Source organism: Ochotona princeps, chromosome 15, assembly GCF_030435755.1.
Source record: "Ochotona princeps isolate mOchPri1 chromosome 15, mOchPri1.hap1, whole genome shotgun sequence".
Taxonomy (NCBI): domain Eukaryota; kingdom Metazoa; phylum Chordata; class Mammalia; order Lagomorpha; family Ochotonidae; genus Ochotona; species Ochotona princeps.
Genome location: NC_080846.1, coordinates 13,024,319 through 13,041,956, shown reverse-complemented (window position 1 = coordinate 13,041,956; position 17,638 = coordinate 13,024,319). Strand labels below are relative to the sequence as shown.

At 38.9% G+C, this 17,638-nt stretch overlaps 1 protein-coding gene across 5 annotated transcripts in view; it reads left to right on the top strand.

The window, feature by feature from the left end:
• Positions 1 to 17,638, top strand: part of HCFC2 (host cell factor C2) — a 31,613-nt gene that overhangs the window by 2,517 nt on the left and 11,458 nt on the right. For all 5 annotated transcript variants that reach the window (XM_058673041.1, XM_058673037.1, XM_058673039.1 and 2 more), the window contains exons 3-10: positions 383 to 543; positions 8,629 to 8,837; positions 9,822 to 9,906; positions 12,257 to 12,363; positions 12,470 to 12,658; positions 13,381 to 13,548; positions 14,062 to 14,114; positions 17,107 to 17,281. In XM_058673041.1, coding sequence (XP_058529024.1) covers positions 383 to 543; positions 8,629 to 8,837; positions 9,822 to 9,906; positions 12,257 to 12,363; positions 12,470 to 12,658; positions 13,381 to 13,548; positions 14,062 to 14,114; positions 17,107 to 17,281 — 1,147 coding nt within the window. The remainder of the gene's footprint in view (positions 1 to 382; positions 544 to 8,628; positions 8,838 to 9,821; positions 9,907 to 12,256; positions 12,364 to 12,469; positions 12,659 to 13,380; positions 13,549 to 14,061; positions 14,115 to 17,106; positions 17,282 to 17,638) is intronic.

Below are 17,638 nucleotides of genomic sequence, written 5' to 3'. Positions count from 1 at the left end.
GAGTCAAAACCCAGAGTTGGGAATCAGACTCAAGCATTGATGTGAGATGTAGGTGTACTAGCTATTTATGCTAAACACTTATTCCGAGAGAGAGAGAGAGAGCATTTAATTTTTCATTTGGAAAAAACTTAGTGTTTATTATTATTATTATTAGCTTAACTTGCCATTGTGAATTCTGTAAATTTGAAAGACTAGACTCAATTTTTATTGGCGCATATATTTTAATTCCAGAAGTTAGCTACTTATTTCTCATTTATTCAAAAAGTGTTTTATTGGTTCCTTCTTACTGGATCTGGATTAAAATGTGTTGTTGTGATGTGTACTGTTGACAGTACTGGAGCTTCCTTGATTTTTGCTTGTGTATGCTTATGTTCTTTTTTAGGCAAGTCGTTGGTTATGGAAAAAAGTGAAGCCCCATCCCCCTTCTTCTGGGTTGCCTCCTTGTCCTAGGCTTGGACATAGCTTCTCTTTATATGGGAACAAATGCTATCTGTTTGGTGGCTTGGCAAATGAAAGTGAAGATTCAAACAATAATGTTCCTAGGTATGGTCTTTCTTAGATCAAATACTTATTTTATGGTGTGGATTAAGGAGATTTGACTTCTTCCATCCTGAATTAGTAAAAGGGAGGGCACTTACTGAGCAACTTGTGTGTTTTTGTGTTTTTTTAGTACTTGGAATGTTTCTTTAAAAACTGCTTTTTCTAGTCAGAAGTCATTTTATTAAATTGATGTTAGCATAATTACATTTGTCATTAGATTTGTATATACTGAAGCATAATATATTTATGTTATAAATGATAATGAAAAAATAACAGGATTATTTTATGATTAGGTTTCCTTGGAAATCAAACACTTTTTAAATAGATTTTATTTGAAAGGCAGAATTACAGAGAGGAGAGATGGAGAAACAAAGAGATCTTCTGCATGCTGGCTCACTCCTCAAGTGGCTGCAATGGCCAGGGCTGGCCTGCTCTCCCAACTGCATTAACAATACTTGAACCAGTGCCTTTAGGTGTTGCTGGCATTATGAACAATGGCTTAACCTGATGCACCACAACCCTGAGCCGTTTTTGGGAATTTACTGACAAAAATATGACTATTGGATGAAAGTTGTAATTCGATATTTCATAGACAAAGCTGTTGCAGTGGGTCAAAGCTGACAAATAATTTTAAAAGTCTTTTTCTCAGAGCCGTCGCCTTGGCTTAGTGAGTTAGGCCTCTGTCTGTGGTGCCAGGACCCCATATGGATGTTTGTTTGACTCCCAGCTATTCCACTTCCTGTTCAGCACCTGCTAGTGTGCCTAGAAAGGCAGTGAAGGATGACCCAAGCCGGTGTGCTGCTGCACCCACATGGGGACCTGAAAAGAGTTCCTGGTTTCTGGCTTCAGATCGATCTAGCCTTGGCTGTTGTGGCCATTTGGGGAGTGAACCAGCAGATGGAAGATCTTTCTCTCTGTTTCTGCTTTTTTCTATAAATCTTTCTAATAAAGATAAAGAAAAAAGATTAAAAAAATTTTTTTTGGAAAGGCAGATTTACAGAGAAAAGGAGGGACAGTGAGTTCTTCCATTTACTGGTTCACTCCCCAAATGGCCATAGTGGCCAGGGCTGAGCTGATCTGAAGCTAGGAGTCAAGAGCTTCATCTGAGTCTCCCACCTGTGTGCAGGGTCCCAAGGCTTTGGGCTGTCTTCTACTGCTTTCCCAGGCCAAAGCAGGGAACTGGATGGGAAGTGGAGCTGCCAGGACACAAACCGGTGTCCATATAGGATCCTGGCGCTTGCAGGCAGAAGATTAGGCAATGGAAACATTGTGCCAGGCCCCAAGAAAAATCTTCCTAAACAGAATTAATCACTAGCTGTTCTCTGTTAGGGTTGGATTTTGATCACAGTGTTATTAGAGCATTCTGATTTTGGAGAGTTTTTTTTTTTAAAGATTTATTTCATTTATTTGAGAGACAGTTACAGAGAGAGAGAGGGATCTTCCATCACTGGCTCACTCCACAAATGGGCACCATGGCCAGGGCCTGCCACAAAAGGCAGTTTTCTGATTCACACTTAGGTGTGTATCCTTCATAGCAGGGAATCTAAGCCTCTTTGCTTCCCTGTGATTGAATACTTTTCTGCCAGTTTCATTGTGATGGCAAATAAAATCTTTGGTGTAGTTTTCACAGCACTTTCAAGTTGCATTTTGTATAGAATGGAATCTTCATAGTGTATAAAGATTTGTTCTTCTGGACTTTAGCTTTAAAAGGTAGAGTGATAGGAGAGATAATTGATCTTGTGCCCACTAATTCACTTCCCAAATGCCCATGCAGTTGGGGCCAACAACAGACCCTGCATTTCCGTCTGGGATTCCCAGGTTGGTGAAAGGGACTGAAGTACTTGAGCCATCACCTGCTGCCTCTCTGAATTCATTAGCAGGAAGCTAGACAGGAAGGGGAAGAGCCAGGAGTTGAATTGGTACTCTCTGTGGGATGTGGGTATCCTGTGCAGTGGCTTCATCTGCATCACAATGTTCATTCTGTTCCTGTTTTATTTTAAAATTTTAATAATTTTTTAAGGTTTTTAATTTTAATCTTCATTACAAAGGTGAGGAATTTGCAGACCCAAGTGGGTCTCTGATTAGGATGTGGAGGGTCAAGGGGGGGGGGAAGGTGGGTAACATAAATGCTTTTGTGTTTTTTCTTGTGTCCTTGGGTAGAGGGGCATGTAAATCAGCACCAGGAGACTGACGTTGATGTCACCTTAGAGACCCTGGTGGTGGGGAAGAATGTTCCAAGGGTGTTATTTGAGTGGTCTTGATCTGAGAAGTTGTTGGCTCTGTTGCACCAGAGGTGAGAAATTCTAAGGGTTGTTCGCTGCCCATGTGTACCTCAGGGTACTCATTGACCTGTGTGCTTGTTGTAGAACCTGTTCTGAATTTTGTTCAGTCTGCCCTTCTTTCCATCCTTTGAAGAGGTACTCAAAGCCTTCTGTTAGCTTAGAAGGGCCGGCCGTGCATCTGTATGCTCTGTTCTTGCACGGGAGTCAGCGACTGAGGTGGCCCACTGCTTCAACATGTGCTCTGGAATTGGACCTCATGTCTATGTAAATTTTTCTGAGGTCTAGAATTGGACATAGTGGTCTAGTTGGGGAGTCCCCTAAGAAACCCCACCTGGAAGGTTGTCAGACCTGGCCCTCGTGTGTGCTGGCCCAGCCAGCCCCTGCACCAGCCCACACACGTACTGGAGGGTACCTGTGCCTGACCAGTTCCACCCCAAACCTCAAGTCTCACACAAACCAGCTAGCCCAACCCAGTCTCCTGCCCTAGACAATTTGTGCTCCCCCTTGGGCAGACACTCTTGCCTTCCGGTTCCCCCAAGTCTTTTGTTTTGTTTGTTTTAAAGAATAGGCAGTTATGCTGGCACACTGGTGTAGTTAACACAGAGTTGGCATTAACCAGGCCAGAAGTTTAGCCAGCTGTCAGTTGCTTTTCTCCCAGCAGTTGCCTGTAGTTGGGCTAGGTTTTATAGTTTTAACTCTTACATTTCTGTCCATGAAATGTTACATTTCTGCCCATGAAATGTACATTCGAGTTCATCTGAGTTAAATATTATGTGTGAGATGGTAACAGTCTAAATTAATCTTTTTACATTGTCAGTATCCAGATGTTCCAACACCATTGCTTGAAAAGACTACACTTTCCTTATGAATTGGATTGGCATCTTTGTAGAAAAACAGTTAACCACAAATGTGAGAGTTTCTTTCTAGACTGTCTATTCTGCTTTTATTTATTTATCTGTGTTGAGGATCCAGACTGGGCTCCTAGTCCATGACTTCTACCTGGTTCCTAGCTTGGTCCTCTCTCAGCCTTGACTGTTGTGAACAGTTGGGGCGTGAGACAATAAATATTTCCACCCACCCACCGCCACCAAGTGTGTGTGTGTGTGTGTCCATGCCTTTCAAACAAGTTTAAGAGATACTTATTTCCTCCCATTGCCCCCACCGTGTGTGTGTTTCCCTGCCTTTCAAACAAGTTGACCATTTAAGAGATATTAATTTCAGAGACAGAGAGCTCCCATTATTATTGTATTTCCAACATTTATTTTCTTATTTATAATGTAAGGTTACATCAAAAAGCTCATGGAAAATATATTTTGAAAAGCATATATATATACACACATATATATGATCATTAGTGTTTTTATTATATATACATACATAAATATGTATGATCATTAGTGTTGTTTTACCATGCTGCCTTTTTGGGTAATAGGATGCTATTCTGAGTATATTAGGATTATGTTAGCTCTGGAAAGAAAACATAATTAGGGATATCAACCAAGGGTGTGGCGAGCTCTCCATTTTTTATTATACTGAAATAATGTAAACCCTTGCATTTTTAATAGAAATTTCTGAACTGTCTGGATTTATTATGAAAATAAATAAAAAGCTGTTTGTCTTTTCAGTTTTATTATTGATCGATTTAGGTTTTCTGTCTTCTCTTGAGTCATCTTGACAATTTATGTTTTCCTTGAAAAATCACCCATTTATCTAGATCTTTTGATTTATTTGTAAAAGTTATAAGATGGGGCCCGACATGGTGGCTCAGTGGCTATATCCTCACCTTGCAAGCACCAGAACCCCGTATGGGTGCTGGTTTGTGGCCTGGCTGCTCAACTTCCCATCCAGCTCCTTGCTGTGGCCTAGGAGGGCAGTAGAGGATGGCTCAAAGCCTAGGACCCTGCATTCACAGGGGAGACCCAGAAGAAGCTGCTGGCTCCTGGCTCCTGACTCTGGATCAGCTCATCTCTGGCCATTGCAGCCACTTAGGGAGTGAACTAGTAGATAGAAGATCTTTCTCTCTGTCTCTCCTTTCCTTCTGTAAGTTTGTCTTTCCAATAAAAATAAATAAATCTTTTTTTTTTAAAAAGTGTTAAGATGAGTCTCTCTATCTTTAAAATTGCTTTTTCCTTATTCCTAATGTTCATATCATCTTTTCTAAATTAGATTTGCCTGTTTATTTTTTCATTGAATTTTTTTCCCACTGAACCCTGTTATTATTTTTTTTAATTTATTTATTTTACTTGAAAGAATTAAAGAGAGATCTTCCGTGCAGTAGTTCACTCCCCAGATGATCGCAGTGCGCAGCTCTGGGTTTTCTGAAGCTGGGTACCAGGAATTTCTGTGTCTGCTATGTAGGTACAGGGGCCTAAGGCTTTGAGCATCTTCTGCTGCTCCCCCAGGCCATTAGCAGAGAACTGGATTGGAAGTAGAGCAGAGCAGCCTGTGTGGGTTGCCAATACCAGAGGCAGAGATTATTAACTGCTAGACAACCACACTGGCACCTGTTAGTTTTATTGTTTATTTTTCTTTAATATTTCTTTCTCTTCTCTTTTTCTAAGTATTTACTTATTTTTTATCTGATTGTTGGGTGGTAGTGGTGTCTTTCATCCACTAGTTTACTAATTAGTTGTCTAATGGGTAGGCAAAAGCCAGGAACCTGGAATTCATTCTGAATCTCTCCATGTGTTGTCAAGGACATAAGCACTTGGGCCTCCCAGGGTGCACATTAGCAGGAAGCTGGATTGGACGTAGAGCTGGCACTCAAGCCCTGTGATCAGGTTATGGGAGGCAGATGTCCTAAGTAACATCTTCACTGTTGCACCAAATGCCTCCCTACCTAGTCTCTAGTAAACTGCTAACAGTTTGAATTTTGTTTTTAACTTTTTTCTAATTTCTATTCATTTATTTTCATTTTTAGTTATGATTCATTTACTTTCAATGCCTGAAATTGCTGCACATTTTCCTTTAGCTGACTTTTGCCATATCCTATAGTTTTTAGTATATTATTGTAGTTTCCATTTAATCCAAAAGTAGCTTGGTAGAATACCTTAACTTTTTCTGAGCGGAAATTTTGTATAATGTTGTGGTCAGAGACTGCTGTTTATGCAATTGTTCCTACTTGAAGAGCTTATTTGTGGCTTTCACAGCAACATTTGTGATTTTTTTTATAGGTACTCAAAAAGACCAGGAGTCCTTGAGTCAAGTTTGGGGACAAAGTTCTTTATAAAATCATTGTTTTAAATGATTATTCAAAGCTTTCTGAATTTGAGGGTGTGGGTGTGTCAGCAACACGCTAAAATCTCCCAGAATGATTATATATTGTTTTATTCCTTTGTTTATATAATTTTCAGTCTGTGATCATTTTGATGTAGACTTATCTTTTATAAATAGAACTGACAGGTGCTGACACAATGACTCGGCTGCTTATTCTCCACTTCTCAGCACCGGCATCCCATAAGGGTGGCTACTCTGCTTCCCTTCCAGTTCCCTGCTTGTGGTCTGGGAAAGCAGTGGAGGATGGCTCAAGTCCTCGGAATACCTGCACCCCTGTGAGAGACCTGGGAGAAGCTCCTGGGTCCTGGCTTTGGATTGGATCAACTCTGGTCATTTTGGGAAGCGAACCAGTAGATAAAAGATCTTTCACTCTGTGTCGCTCCTTCTCACTGTAAATCTGTCTTTCTAGTAAAAAAAAAAACAAATCTTAAAAAAAAAAAAAAATAGAACTAACAACCAACATAAAGAGGTATAGCATTCTGTGTGGTGTCCACTCTGATCATTTTACAACTCTGCCATATCAGTTGTTAAACAGTTTTAATAGCATCCTTTATCTTTTTAGCTTGTAATTAGATTCAGAGCTCTGTTTCTGTCGTGTTCCCAACTCTAATCAGAGATTGCCTTATAATAGGCAAATTTTTCATTGCCTTCATATTTTGTTTTCTATGTATTTTACTTTTTCTGTTTGTTTCTTTCTGTTCTCCTGGCTTCTTGCCTTTTAAGTTTTGATGAGATTTAACAGTTGTATGTATGTATTTGTGTGTGTGCATGCCAGTGTTTCTGTGCATGCGTGTATACATTTGTATAATTTTTATGTCTTGTGAATTATCAATTTATAGGCTGTTGATGTCTGTTGTGTGAGAGACCGTTATCTTGTTTTTTTACAGCTCTTTTTTCTGTGATGTACATAGATTTTCTTTTCAGTTCATCCTTTTAACATTGCTTATGGTGGATTTTTGTTTAAAATTTAATAGTGTCTTTCCGTGTGCTATTATTTGGTTATTTTTCCTTTCTTTTGATTTTTCCTTTAACTCTTCAGTAATTTAAAAATCAGATATGCTAATTCCATGTTTTCTTTAGTTGCTTAGAAGTTAACATAAACATTTAAATCAAGAATACCCTGTCATTCTTGAGAATAGGTTTTGTTTTTACCCTTAGCATTCTTTTGTTTCCTATTTTGTCTATAAGTTCTATATTCTTGAATCTTGTTCTAGGTTATAATGATAGTAAGGAATCAGCTTTTTATAAAGATTTATTCCCAGTTGAAAAGCACATTTTACAGAGAGTAGGAAAAATGCCAAAAAGGTCTTCATTTGCTGACTCACTTGCCAAATGACTACAAGGCCCAGTGCTGACCTGATCCAAAGCTAGGAGCCAAGAGCTTCTTCAGGTCTCCCAAGTGGGCAGAGGGTCCCAAGGACTTGGGCCATTTTCTGCTGCTTTCCCAAAGCTATAAGCAAGGGGGGCTGATTAGAAGTGAAGCAGCCAGGACACGAACTGGTGTCCAAATCAGATGCTAGCACCACAGGGCAGAGGATTAGCTAGCTGTGCCACTGTGCCAGTCCCAGGAGTTAACTTCTTACTAAGCCTTTTTTATGGAGAAGCTAAGCTACAACCATATTTCACATCCCTTTAAATATAACCATCAATTACTGCTTCTTTTACTACTGTTTATCAATATATTCTCGTATTTCTTTCTCCTAATAACATCACAGATCACTTCTTCAAAACAATTGATTGGCTGAATTTTGAAGTTTGTATATCCCAAGAAGTCATTTTGCTGAAAACTCTAAATACATCCATACAGATAAGAAATTAAGTGTTAGTTTCTTCTTCAAAAATATTTTATTCATTTATTTTATTCGAAAAGAAGAAAGAACTATCCCATTCACTTATTCATTCCCCAGCTGCCTCAAACAAATGGGACTGAGCCAGTTGAAGCTAGGAAGCAGGAACTCAATTTGAATTTCCCAGATGGGTAGTAGAGACCCAAGTACTTGAGCCACTTGCTGCCTCATAGGATACGCATTAGCTGGAAGCTGGAATTGGGAGCAGAGGTGGAATTTAAAGTGACAACTTACAATTTTTCATCATGTTGTAGTAAAAGGTTGACTGAACTCGTAAATGCGAAGGCTTGAATAGCTACTAATGCCTCAAGTGAGGTTGTTGAAGGACATTGCCAGTGGGACCGTTACTCCAGTGCGTTCCTCTGTGAATCATGTTTTTGTGATAGCTGGGCTTCCTATATGGTTACTCAGCATTCCAGAAATAAGTGAAGCTGTGTTAGCATTCTGTGATCCAGCCTCAGAAGTCACCAAGTGTTGTTTTTGACACCCTCTTGTCAAGACATCACAAGCCAGGCTTAATTAAGAGGATTCCGGGTTCTGTTTTAAAACCTCACAATTGTCATGAATAAGGGTGTTCTTAATGTTGACGGAGTTTTTTTAAATTTCTTGTGTTTACCACTGAACACCCAAAGAGTGCTCAGTATTTGACAAGTGTATGTATCATTTCTTTGCTGATATCCTAGATATTTAAATGATTTCTATGAGTTGGAGCTGCAGCATGGCTCTGGTGTTGTGGGTTGGAGCATTCCAGTGACTAAAGGAGTTGTACCTTCTCCGAGAGAATCCCATACGGCAGTTATATATTGCAAGAAAGATTCTGGAAGCCCGAAAATGTATGTTTTTGGAGGAATGTGTGGTGCTCGCCTGGATGACTTGTGGCAACTTGACTTAGGTAAGTTCAGTTTGATTCATGTTCAGAAATTGGTTATGATTGATAAAGACAAATCTTTAAATGCTTTAAAATGTCTTTCATTGTACTTAGATTTATCATTAGCGCTTGAAGCCCAAAGGGCAGCTGAAATGTCATATGAATGGTTGATACCAATCAGATTGGACAGATGAGTATTTGACTTACAGCATTGTAAGTTCATTTGCTTTGAGTTGTCCTGGTTTATATTTATTGTCCTGTGTAACTAAAAATAGTGGTTTTTAATATCACCTTTCATGCTAAAAAGTATTGTTAAGGATAATTGTATATGATCGCCCTATCTATAGAATATATAGCATTAGCAGTATAATTGCTAGTCAGTGAAAAACACTTAGATAGCTTGGTTTAAAGGAATTAAAGGAATCAATGATTGGAGTGTAGGTATGCCTTTTACGTGTGATTATCTTTTATACATTATACTCTTATTTTAAATGTTAAAGCAACTAACATTGTTCTGCTAGTACACTCCACAAATGGCTGCAACAGCCAGAACTGGGCCAGGCTGGAAACAGGACCCCGGAACTCTGTCTGGATCTGCCATATGGGTGGCAGGGATCTGGTAGTCTGGGTATCATTTCTGTTCTTAGGAACTTTAGTAGGAAGCTGAATTGGAAGCAGAGCAACTGGAACTTAAATGAGTACTCCAATATAAGATATAGGAGTACCAAGTGGCGGCTTAACGCACTGTGCCATAACAGCTACCCCACTAACATTGTTTTTAATTCACAAAAGGTGGTACCCTAAGCATACCTCTCCATTGCAGATACGTTCAAATATGGAAATTTTGCTTGGTAATTTATATTAGCTGTAAAAGTTTATTTTAAGGTGAAGTTCAAATTCTTTTGGAAGCATTTCTACTTTAGTGCTTTTTTATTTTATAACTATAGAAGTTGAGGTATTTTTGTTGTTATTAGATCAATTTGCTAATATGTTTATTTTTGCTTTTAGAAACAATGTCTTGGTCAAAACCAGAAACTAAAGGGACAGTGCCACTCCCACGAAGCCTTCATACAGCCAGTGTTATAGGAAACAAGTATGATATCTTCTTGAGTTTTGCTTTTGCTTTAAAAAAAAAAAAGATGCACAAAGAAAATTGATGCTGCTAATTTCTTGGCAATAGACTGCTTAATTTACCAAAGCCAGAATGATTTGCCTGTGGAGCTAACATACTTTCTGTGCCATTTTGTTAGCCTGCTGTCTTTTATACATGTTTACCTTCTTCACAGTAGTAACCCCAGAGTAGAGGTTAGAGCAGTGTAAGGTCAGGCATTCTCAAGTGAATCTGTCCTCGGAAGTTCTGGCACACCTAACTTGCTGTTTTGAATACGTTTGGTAACGCTTGGTCTACATGCAGGTACATGCTCTCTGTGATTATATTTTGTATGGCAATCTTCTAGACTTCTGGTTATAATATAGGCTCGTAATCAGATTGTCTGAATTCAAGTCTCTGCTTTGGTCTTTGTCGTGTGTGACGTGAGGCAAGGAAACTTAATCCATCTGTAAGTCAATTTCCTTACACACACAGTGGAGATTAAAGTGAAATCTACTCTACAAGGTTGTAGTGAAGATTGCATGGATTAACACTTATAAAATGTTTAGAGCATTCCATAGTATGTTCACAGAACCCCTTAAATCTTAGCTGTTATTATCAGCAAGTGCTCTTCTTTGTATACCACTGGGCCACAGTTTGGTGTATTTTTTAAAGTAGAATTAAAGGAAATACTTACTAGTATAGGGATTTTACTGTAATGCTTTAGGAATGTAGTAATTATTATTTATGACTTCACTAGCTCTTTTTTAACATATAGTCTCAAAACCAAGGGAATAGTCTTTACTTTTAAGCAGAATTTTAATATGCAGTTAAAAATTGATAGAAATAATTATTTGAGAGAGGCAGAGATTGAGGGCTTCCATTTGCTGGCTCACTTTTGCTTGCAGTGGCTGAAGCAGGGGTTGGGGCCGTAGGAAACAAACTAGAAGCTTGGATCATAATGCAGGTCTCCTGTCACCCAGTTCCTTGAGCCATCACTACTGCCTTCAAGGTTCTGTGTTGATGAGCAGCTGGAGTCAGGCCAGCCCAGACACCCCTGTGCAGGACATTCACATCTTAACTACTGGGCTAAGCACCTGCTCCAAGGGGCAGCTTTGAAACACCAGAGCCCTTTAAAAAAAGGGAAAAAAAAAGTTGTATTTATTTTTTATGTAAAGGCAGGTTTAGAAAAAGGAGAGGTAGAAAGATGTTAAATTCACTGCTTGGTTCACTCCCCAAATGATTGCCAGCAACTGGAGCTGAACCAATCCGAAGGTGGTAGCCAGGAGCTGCTTCTTGGTCTCCCATGCAGATGCAGGGTCCCAGCTTGGACACAAACTGACACCCATGTGGGATGCCAGTGTTTGCAGGTGAAGGATTTGCCAGTTGAGCCATTACACTGGTCCCACTAGAACCCTTTTAAAAGGAATATGGGGGGCTGTCATGGTGGCACTTCAGGCTAATCTTCCTCCTGAAGTACCTGCATCCTGAAAGGATGCTGTGGTTCTAATCTCGGCTGCTCCACTTCTTATAAAACTCCCTGCTAATGGCTTGGGGAAAGCAGCAAAGGATGGTCCAAATTCTCAGGCCTCTGCACCCATGTTGGACACTTGAAAGAAACTCCTGGCTACCAGTTTTGTACTAGCTCAGCTTTGGCCATTTTGATCATTTAGGAAGTGAACCAGAAGATGAAAGATCTCTCTCTTCCCCACCCCTCTCCCACCCCCACTTCTATATCTCTGACTTTTAAATAAATAATAAATCTTCAATAAAAAATGAATTTTTTTTCCATTGGAACCTCACTATGTCAGATGAATATATAGAACATCTGTAGTTGGCATGAGATCATATGGGTCCTAAACTATTGGATACATCTGTTTTTCTTCAGCAGTTCTGAGGATTATCTCAGGAACCTGGAAAGCCCAGACGAAAACCATTATTTAAGTGCTGTCAGTGGCCAAAGTTGCATGAAACTTAATCCTCTTTGGTTATCATATACGCACAGTTTGACTTTGGATGTCACATAGCTTATGTAGGTGTTCTTCTTACTGAGATATCCGTAGTATACTGCAGATATATTGCTTTTCAACTGCATTATAATTGAACTATTCCTCCCCTTTGAGTAGCTTGCTAGAGAGAAATAATTTTACTCCATATTATTGTTATATAAAATTGTAAACCCTTGAAGCAATACTATTTTATTCATCTTATTTATAATCTTGACAGTGATAGGTGAGTAAATCTTCCTGAAGCTTTGAGTAAAAGGAAAAAATTTTTGGTTCTTTTTAGTCTTTTCAAACACAAAAGTAAAATTAAGTCATCTACTTTATATTTTGGCCTTTTTGTTGTCCAGGATGTACGTTTTTGGTGGATGGGTTCCACATAAGGGGGAAAATATTGAGACTTCGTCTCATGATTGTGAATGGAGATGTACCAGTTCATTTTCTTACCTAAATCTAGGTGAGTCTCTTAAGACTTATTTGTTGAACTAGATTTCATAATTAAAAAAAGATTTCTATCTTATAGTTTAAGAACAATAAATTACTCATGGATATTTCTGTCTTAGATACAGCAGAGTGGACAACCCTTGTATCCGATTCTCAGGAAGATAAAAAAAATTCACGACCAAGACCAAGAGCTGGACATTGTGCTGTTGCAATTGGCACTCGATTATATTTCTGGAGTGGAAGAGACGGTTATAAAAAAGCACTGAATAGTCAAGTTTGCTGCAAAGATCTTTGGTATCTTGATACTGGTAGGTAAGAGTATTTAACAAACAAAATTTTTTCTTTAGGTAAATACTCAAATAATAGCAAAGACTTGCTATGAATGCCACTGCCTCTCTTTTCCATAAAATGAAGGGAAGAAATGATATCTGTAGATAAACCCCTGTTTAGAGGAGTGTATTAATTCCACTCTCTTTGAAGGTTGGCTGCATTTAGAGATCCCCTCCCGAAGAATAGAGTATGGAAAGGAACACAAAATAAAAAAAGGTATCTTTATAATGAAGAAACCTGGCAGACATTACCTTATTCGAGGAATCAAGGCCTCATTGTACATCTGAATTTCAATAAAAATAAATAAATCTTTTTTTTAAAAAAAGGACTAAAAAGATAACTGGTTCATTAAAAAGATTTTGACTTCTAAAGAGAATTTTCAATAATATAGCTACAATTATTTAATATTTGATTTCTACCCAAAATCTACTTCTAAAATTAAACATTTTTTTCTAAATCTAATGTCTCAGGTAATTTTGTACTGGATTGCCCATAGGTTTATTTGTATAAAAAATTAAATAAATAGTATCAGAGCCTTCAACTATCTTTTTATGTAGCCTACTATCCTGCTTACCTGAGTAGAGTTTCCTTTTGTGGGCAAATCGGTAAAATACTCATTGCTAACCTTTCCATAGCTTCACATCCACAGAAGCTACAAGCTGTTTCAAACTTACTTGTGCCGTATCGTTGTTTTCTTCAGAAAAACCGTCAGCACCATCGCAAGTGCAGTTGATCAAAGCTACCACCAACTCTTTCCATGTCAAATGGGATGAAGTGCCGACGGTTGAGGGCTATCTTTTGCAGCTGAACACAGACTTGCCATGCCAAGCTCCATCATTAGATTCTTCAGCAGCACTGACTATGCCGGGTAAGATAAATTGCATGCATGTGCAATCATATGCTGCTTAAAAATGTTCTGCCAAAAAGTGTATGTTTAGTGTTGCTTTAATCAGGCTTGATTGCCTGGTCTATGTAATATTTTTAATTTAAATTCTGAAACTTAGCTGACTTACCATTATGCTATAGTAGAAAATATAAACATGTAGGATAGAACCTTTTTTCTGGAGTTTATTTTGATGTACTGTCTTAATGTGAAACATTGCTTTATTTTAGGATTTGTTTTTAATTAGCTTTCATACATATTTCAGTTTTTCTTCAAAGGTGTTTTTAAGTAAACAGGTAGTCGGAAAGTAAAACCAAATTAAACATACTCTTCCAAAGAGGAGTTCAGTCAACTTTAAAGCAAATTATTAAGAAAACAAAGCCTTTGATAAAGACAGTTTGGTTTTAAGCTTTAAAATGTAAATTTAAAAAACTTAATTATAGTATATTATACTGAAGAGTTGAGAGTGTATCAGTCTGGACTTTCTTGTTCCTACAGGAGTCAGGAAGGACCCTCACAGACAAGGCACTAACAGCATCATTCCTAACAGTGTAAGTTTCAAAATTTATAATGGTAAATGAGTGTTTATGTTATAGCCCTGATTTTTTTTTTGTTTTAAACATATTTTTATTGCATTTCATTTTTTAAAATTAATTACATTGCATTATGTGATACATTTTTTATGCACTGGGATTCCCCCCGCCCCTCCCCTCATCCTCCCCCCACGGCGGATTGCTCCACCTTGTTGCATTTCCATAGTTCAAATTCAGTTGACATTCTTTCATTGGAGGTATTTACCAAGCATAAAGTCCAGCATCTTATTGTCCTGGTAAGTTCAATGGTTTCTCGGTGAGACCATCTCTGGTCTGAAGGTAGAGCCGGCAGAGTATCATCCCAATCAATTAAAAGCCCCAACATAATATTTCCAACCATTTACAGCATTGTGGCATTAATTGACATGGTGTTGATTAACCAATATGTTAATAGGAAAATGCAGGTTCTCAACCACAACCTGTGACTTCTTCATAGACATTTCAATTTTGGTTTACATTCAACCGTGTTCTATATACCTTAAAATGGCTTAGATTGCTATTCAGCTGTCTCATGCCTTTTTTAATTTTAATATTTAGCAGTTTATAGCATTGAAGCACGTTTTCGCTGAACCTGGCTGTTTTTCAGGTGGTCTAACTCTATAATTCTAACAGGATATATTTCAACAGTTTAGGTGAGCATGTTTAGGAGGGGTGTGCAGAGAAATCTTCCATACCCCAGTGAGGAGTAACTAATCTTTGTGTCCCACCCAGTGAGTTATAAGTGCATCCCCGCTGACCGTTTCCTGTCTGTTTCTAAGCTTTCCTTGTTGTTCTCTGTCTATCTATTCTAGTTTTGTTTGTTTGTTTGTTTGTTTGTTTTGAGGGGTTTCTGGAGCGCTCCTGATGGTTATTACGAGAGGGGGTGGGGACCCAAAATTGGAAGCAGACAAGGACCAGAGAAAGCTCCTCTCCCTAGTCCTGAAGGAAGTTTACTGTTCTTCTGTTTACACTCTCTTGAGGCAAGGACAAAACCTGTCCCTTCAACCTCAAGTGTAATGCACGCAGTGGCTACCTCCTTCTACATCCCAAAAGTACCTGGACGTTCGCTGTTGCCATCTGTGGTCCTTGGTTTATGTGTGAAACCATTACTTCCTTCTGCTTGCTTATTGGTGTTTTGCTCCTCCTTTGCTCTTGCCTCCTAAGCTGGGAGGCCTGGGATTCACCCTGTCTCTAAATCTCCATCCCCTTCCCTTCCTTGCTGTGTGGACTCCCATTCGACTTTCCCCCAGGACCCTGATGGCCTCCCTTCCTGTTAAACTTCTGACTCATTTTCCTCCTCTTGGTGGCTCCCCCTTAATCCTCTTCCCTCATCTGCTTCTTGGTGAGCTGGATCACTTCCAGCTTAGGCTTTTTGCTGTTCACCGCTTCTCTTCAGGGTGGGGAGTGCTCTTGGAAGCACCTCAGAGAGGCAGTGTAGACTGACTTGGTGTGGTACAGCCCAGCTCAACCTAGCCTTGCTGTTCAGCACAGTGCATGCCATCTGCGCTGCACAGTGCCTAGTGCATGCAGGCCTTTGTGTAGAAGGTTCAGTTCACTGTTGGCTATCTGTTCATTCCTTGTTGGCCGGAATGTTCTTGGTGAACTGATCTTCTACAGGGTCATTGCTGCCCCTTGGTGTCATCCTGAGTGTGCTGGTAGACCCTTCTCCACCCTGTAGCAGATTGATCCTCTTGGACCAGTGCCCTTGGGGCATGCCAGCTGCTGCCAACATAGAAGTGACCGCAATCAGGGCACCAGCTTCTCACGCAGTAGGCAGCTACTGGGCTCAGGCAGCTTAGCCGCTCACGCCTCTTCAGTTTGCTTCATTGCCAGCTGTCACAGCATGGTTGGGCAATCTCAACTGGAAGCCAGCAGGTTGCCTGGGCCGAACTCTGACTCCCAACTGCCTGTGTGCCTGGGTACACTGTGGCTTCTCTGACTCAGCCTGACCTGCCTTTGCCAGCAGCTCCTGCAGCTCGTCTCCTCCACAGCTCCCACTAGGCTCAGGTGGTACAAAATATTTTTTAAATAAGTGGATAAGTTTTTCATAATATACATTGCCTATGAAATTTTTGGAAGATTCCTCATGTATGTATCAGTCTTTCTATCTTTATGGAAAACTCAGCCATAGTAAATCATTTACATGAAAATTTCATGCAGCTAAGATTTTACTTTTAGGAGTTATTGGATATTTAGCATATTAACTTGACTATTGTTTGTTTTTTTTTAATAAGTGTGACTCTTGTTAAGAAACCTGGACCAGAATGTTGAAGTTAGTAGCTTTAGTGTTTTTTTTTCTTGTGTTACTTATTTGTGCTACTTAGCTACTGCTTATTAAAACAATGAATTTTTTTCTCAAAATGTAATCTCCCTTTCCCTTTAAATACTGATTTTTTTTTAAAGTAGAGACTAAGTGAAAAGAAATTGTTTTCTTAAAAACCTTTGCAAAACCTAAAGAATAATCCTATGGGATCCAGTGCGGTGGCCTAGCGGCTAAAGTCCTCGCCTTGAACACACTGGGATCCCATATGGGCGCTGGTTCTAATCCTGGCAGCTCCACTTCTCATCCAGCTGTCTGCTTGTGGCCTGGAGAAGCAGTCAAGGACAGCCCAAAGCCTTGGGATCCTGCACCTACGTGGGAGACCTGGAAGAAGTTCCTGGCTCTTGGCTTCAGACTGGCACAGCACTGGCCATTGTGCTCACTTGGGGAGTGAATCATCTGAGGGAAGATCTTCCTCTCTGTCTCTCCTCCTCTCTGTATATCTGACTTTGTGATAAAAATAAAAAATAAATCTTTTTTAAAAATTAAACAAGAATAATCTTATGGAAATTAAGAATATAATTTAAAAATATTTGACATTGTAAATTTATTTTCAAAAAATTTAAATGATAAATTATTTGCTTATTTTTTACATGTATTTCTATATCGCTGGACTCTTCTTGCTGTAGTAACATGTTTTATTTCTTGTAGATCAGTGATACAGCAAACAGTACAAAGGCTGAATATACAACCATAAAAGGAACTTTAGTGAAAAACAAAGCAGACTTCAAAGCATCAACAGATTCTAATGCTTCCTTGCATTCGTCTCTGGTATCCAGTGCTTCTAGCCATAGCAGCATGGAAGATATGACAAGGAAAAGTGAAGGTATAGGATGGTACTTGAAGTAAAACTAAACCTTTTTGTAAAATTAGAGAGTTTTTAGAGTTATTACATGGTCTTGATTTATTTCCTCTATATAATATACTTACCATCTAGAATCTAGTTAAGCAGGATGTCAGAATACAAGTAAATGCTCACTGAATAGTATATGTTTAGTTAAAATTTTATGGATTTTACTTTAAACTGAGTTTTTATATGACATTGGAAACTGGCCAGTGTGTTCAGTTTTAATATCCTGTTACTTAGCCCTTTTAACTGCAGAGAATGTTTATTTCAAGCAAAGATTATTTCTGTCTTTTTTCATCTAGATTTGTGTCACTTGAGTAAATACTGTTTAGCAAG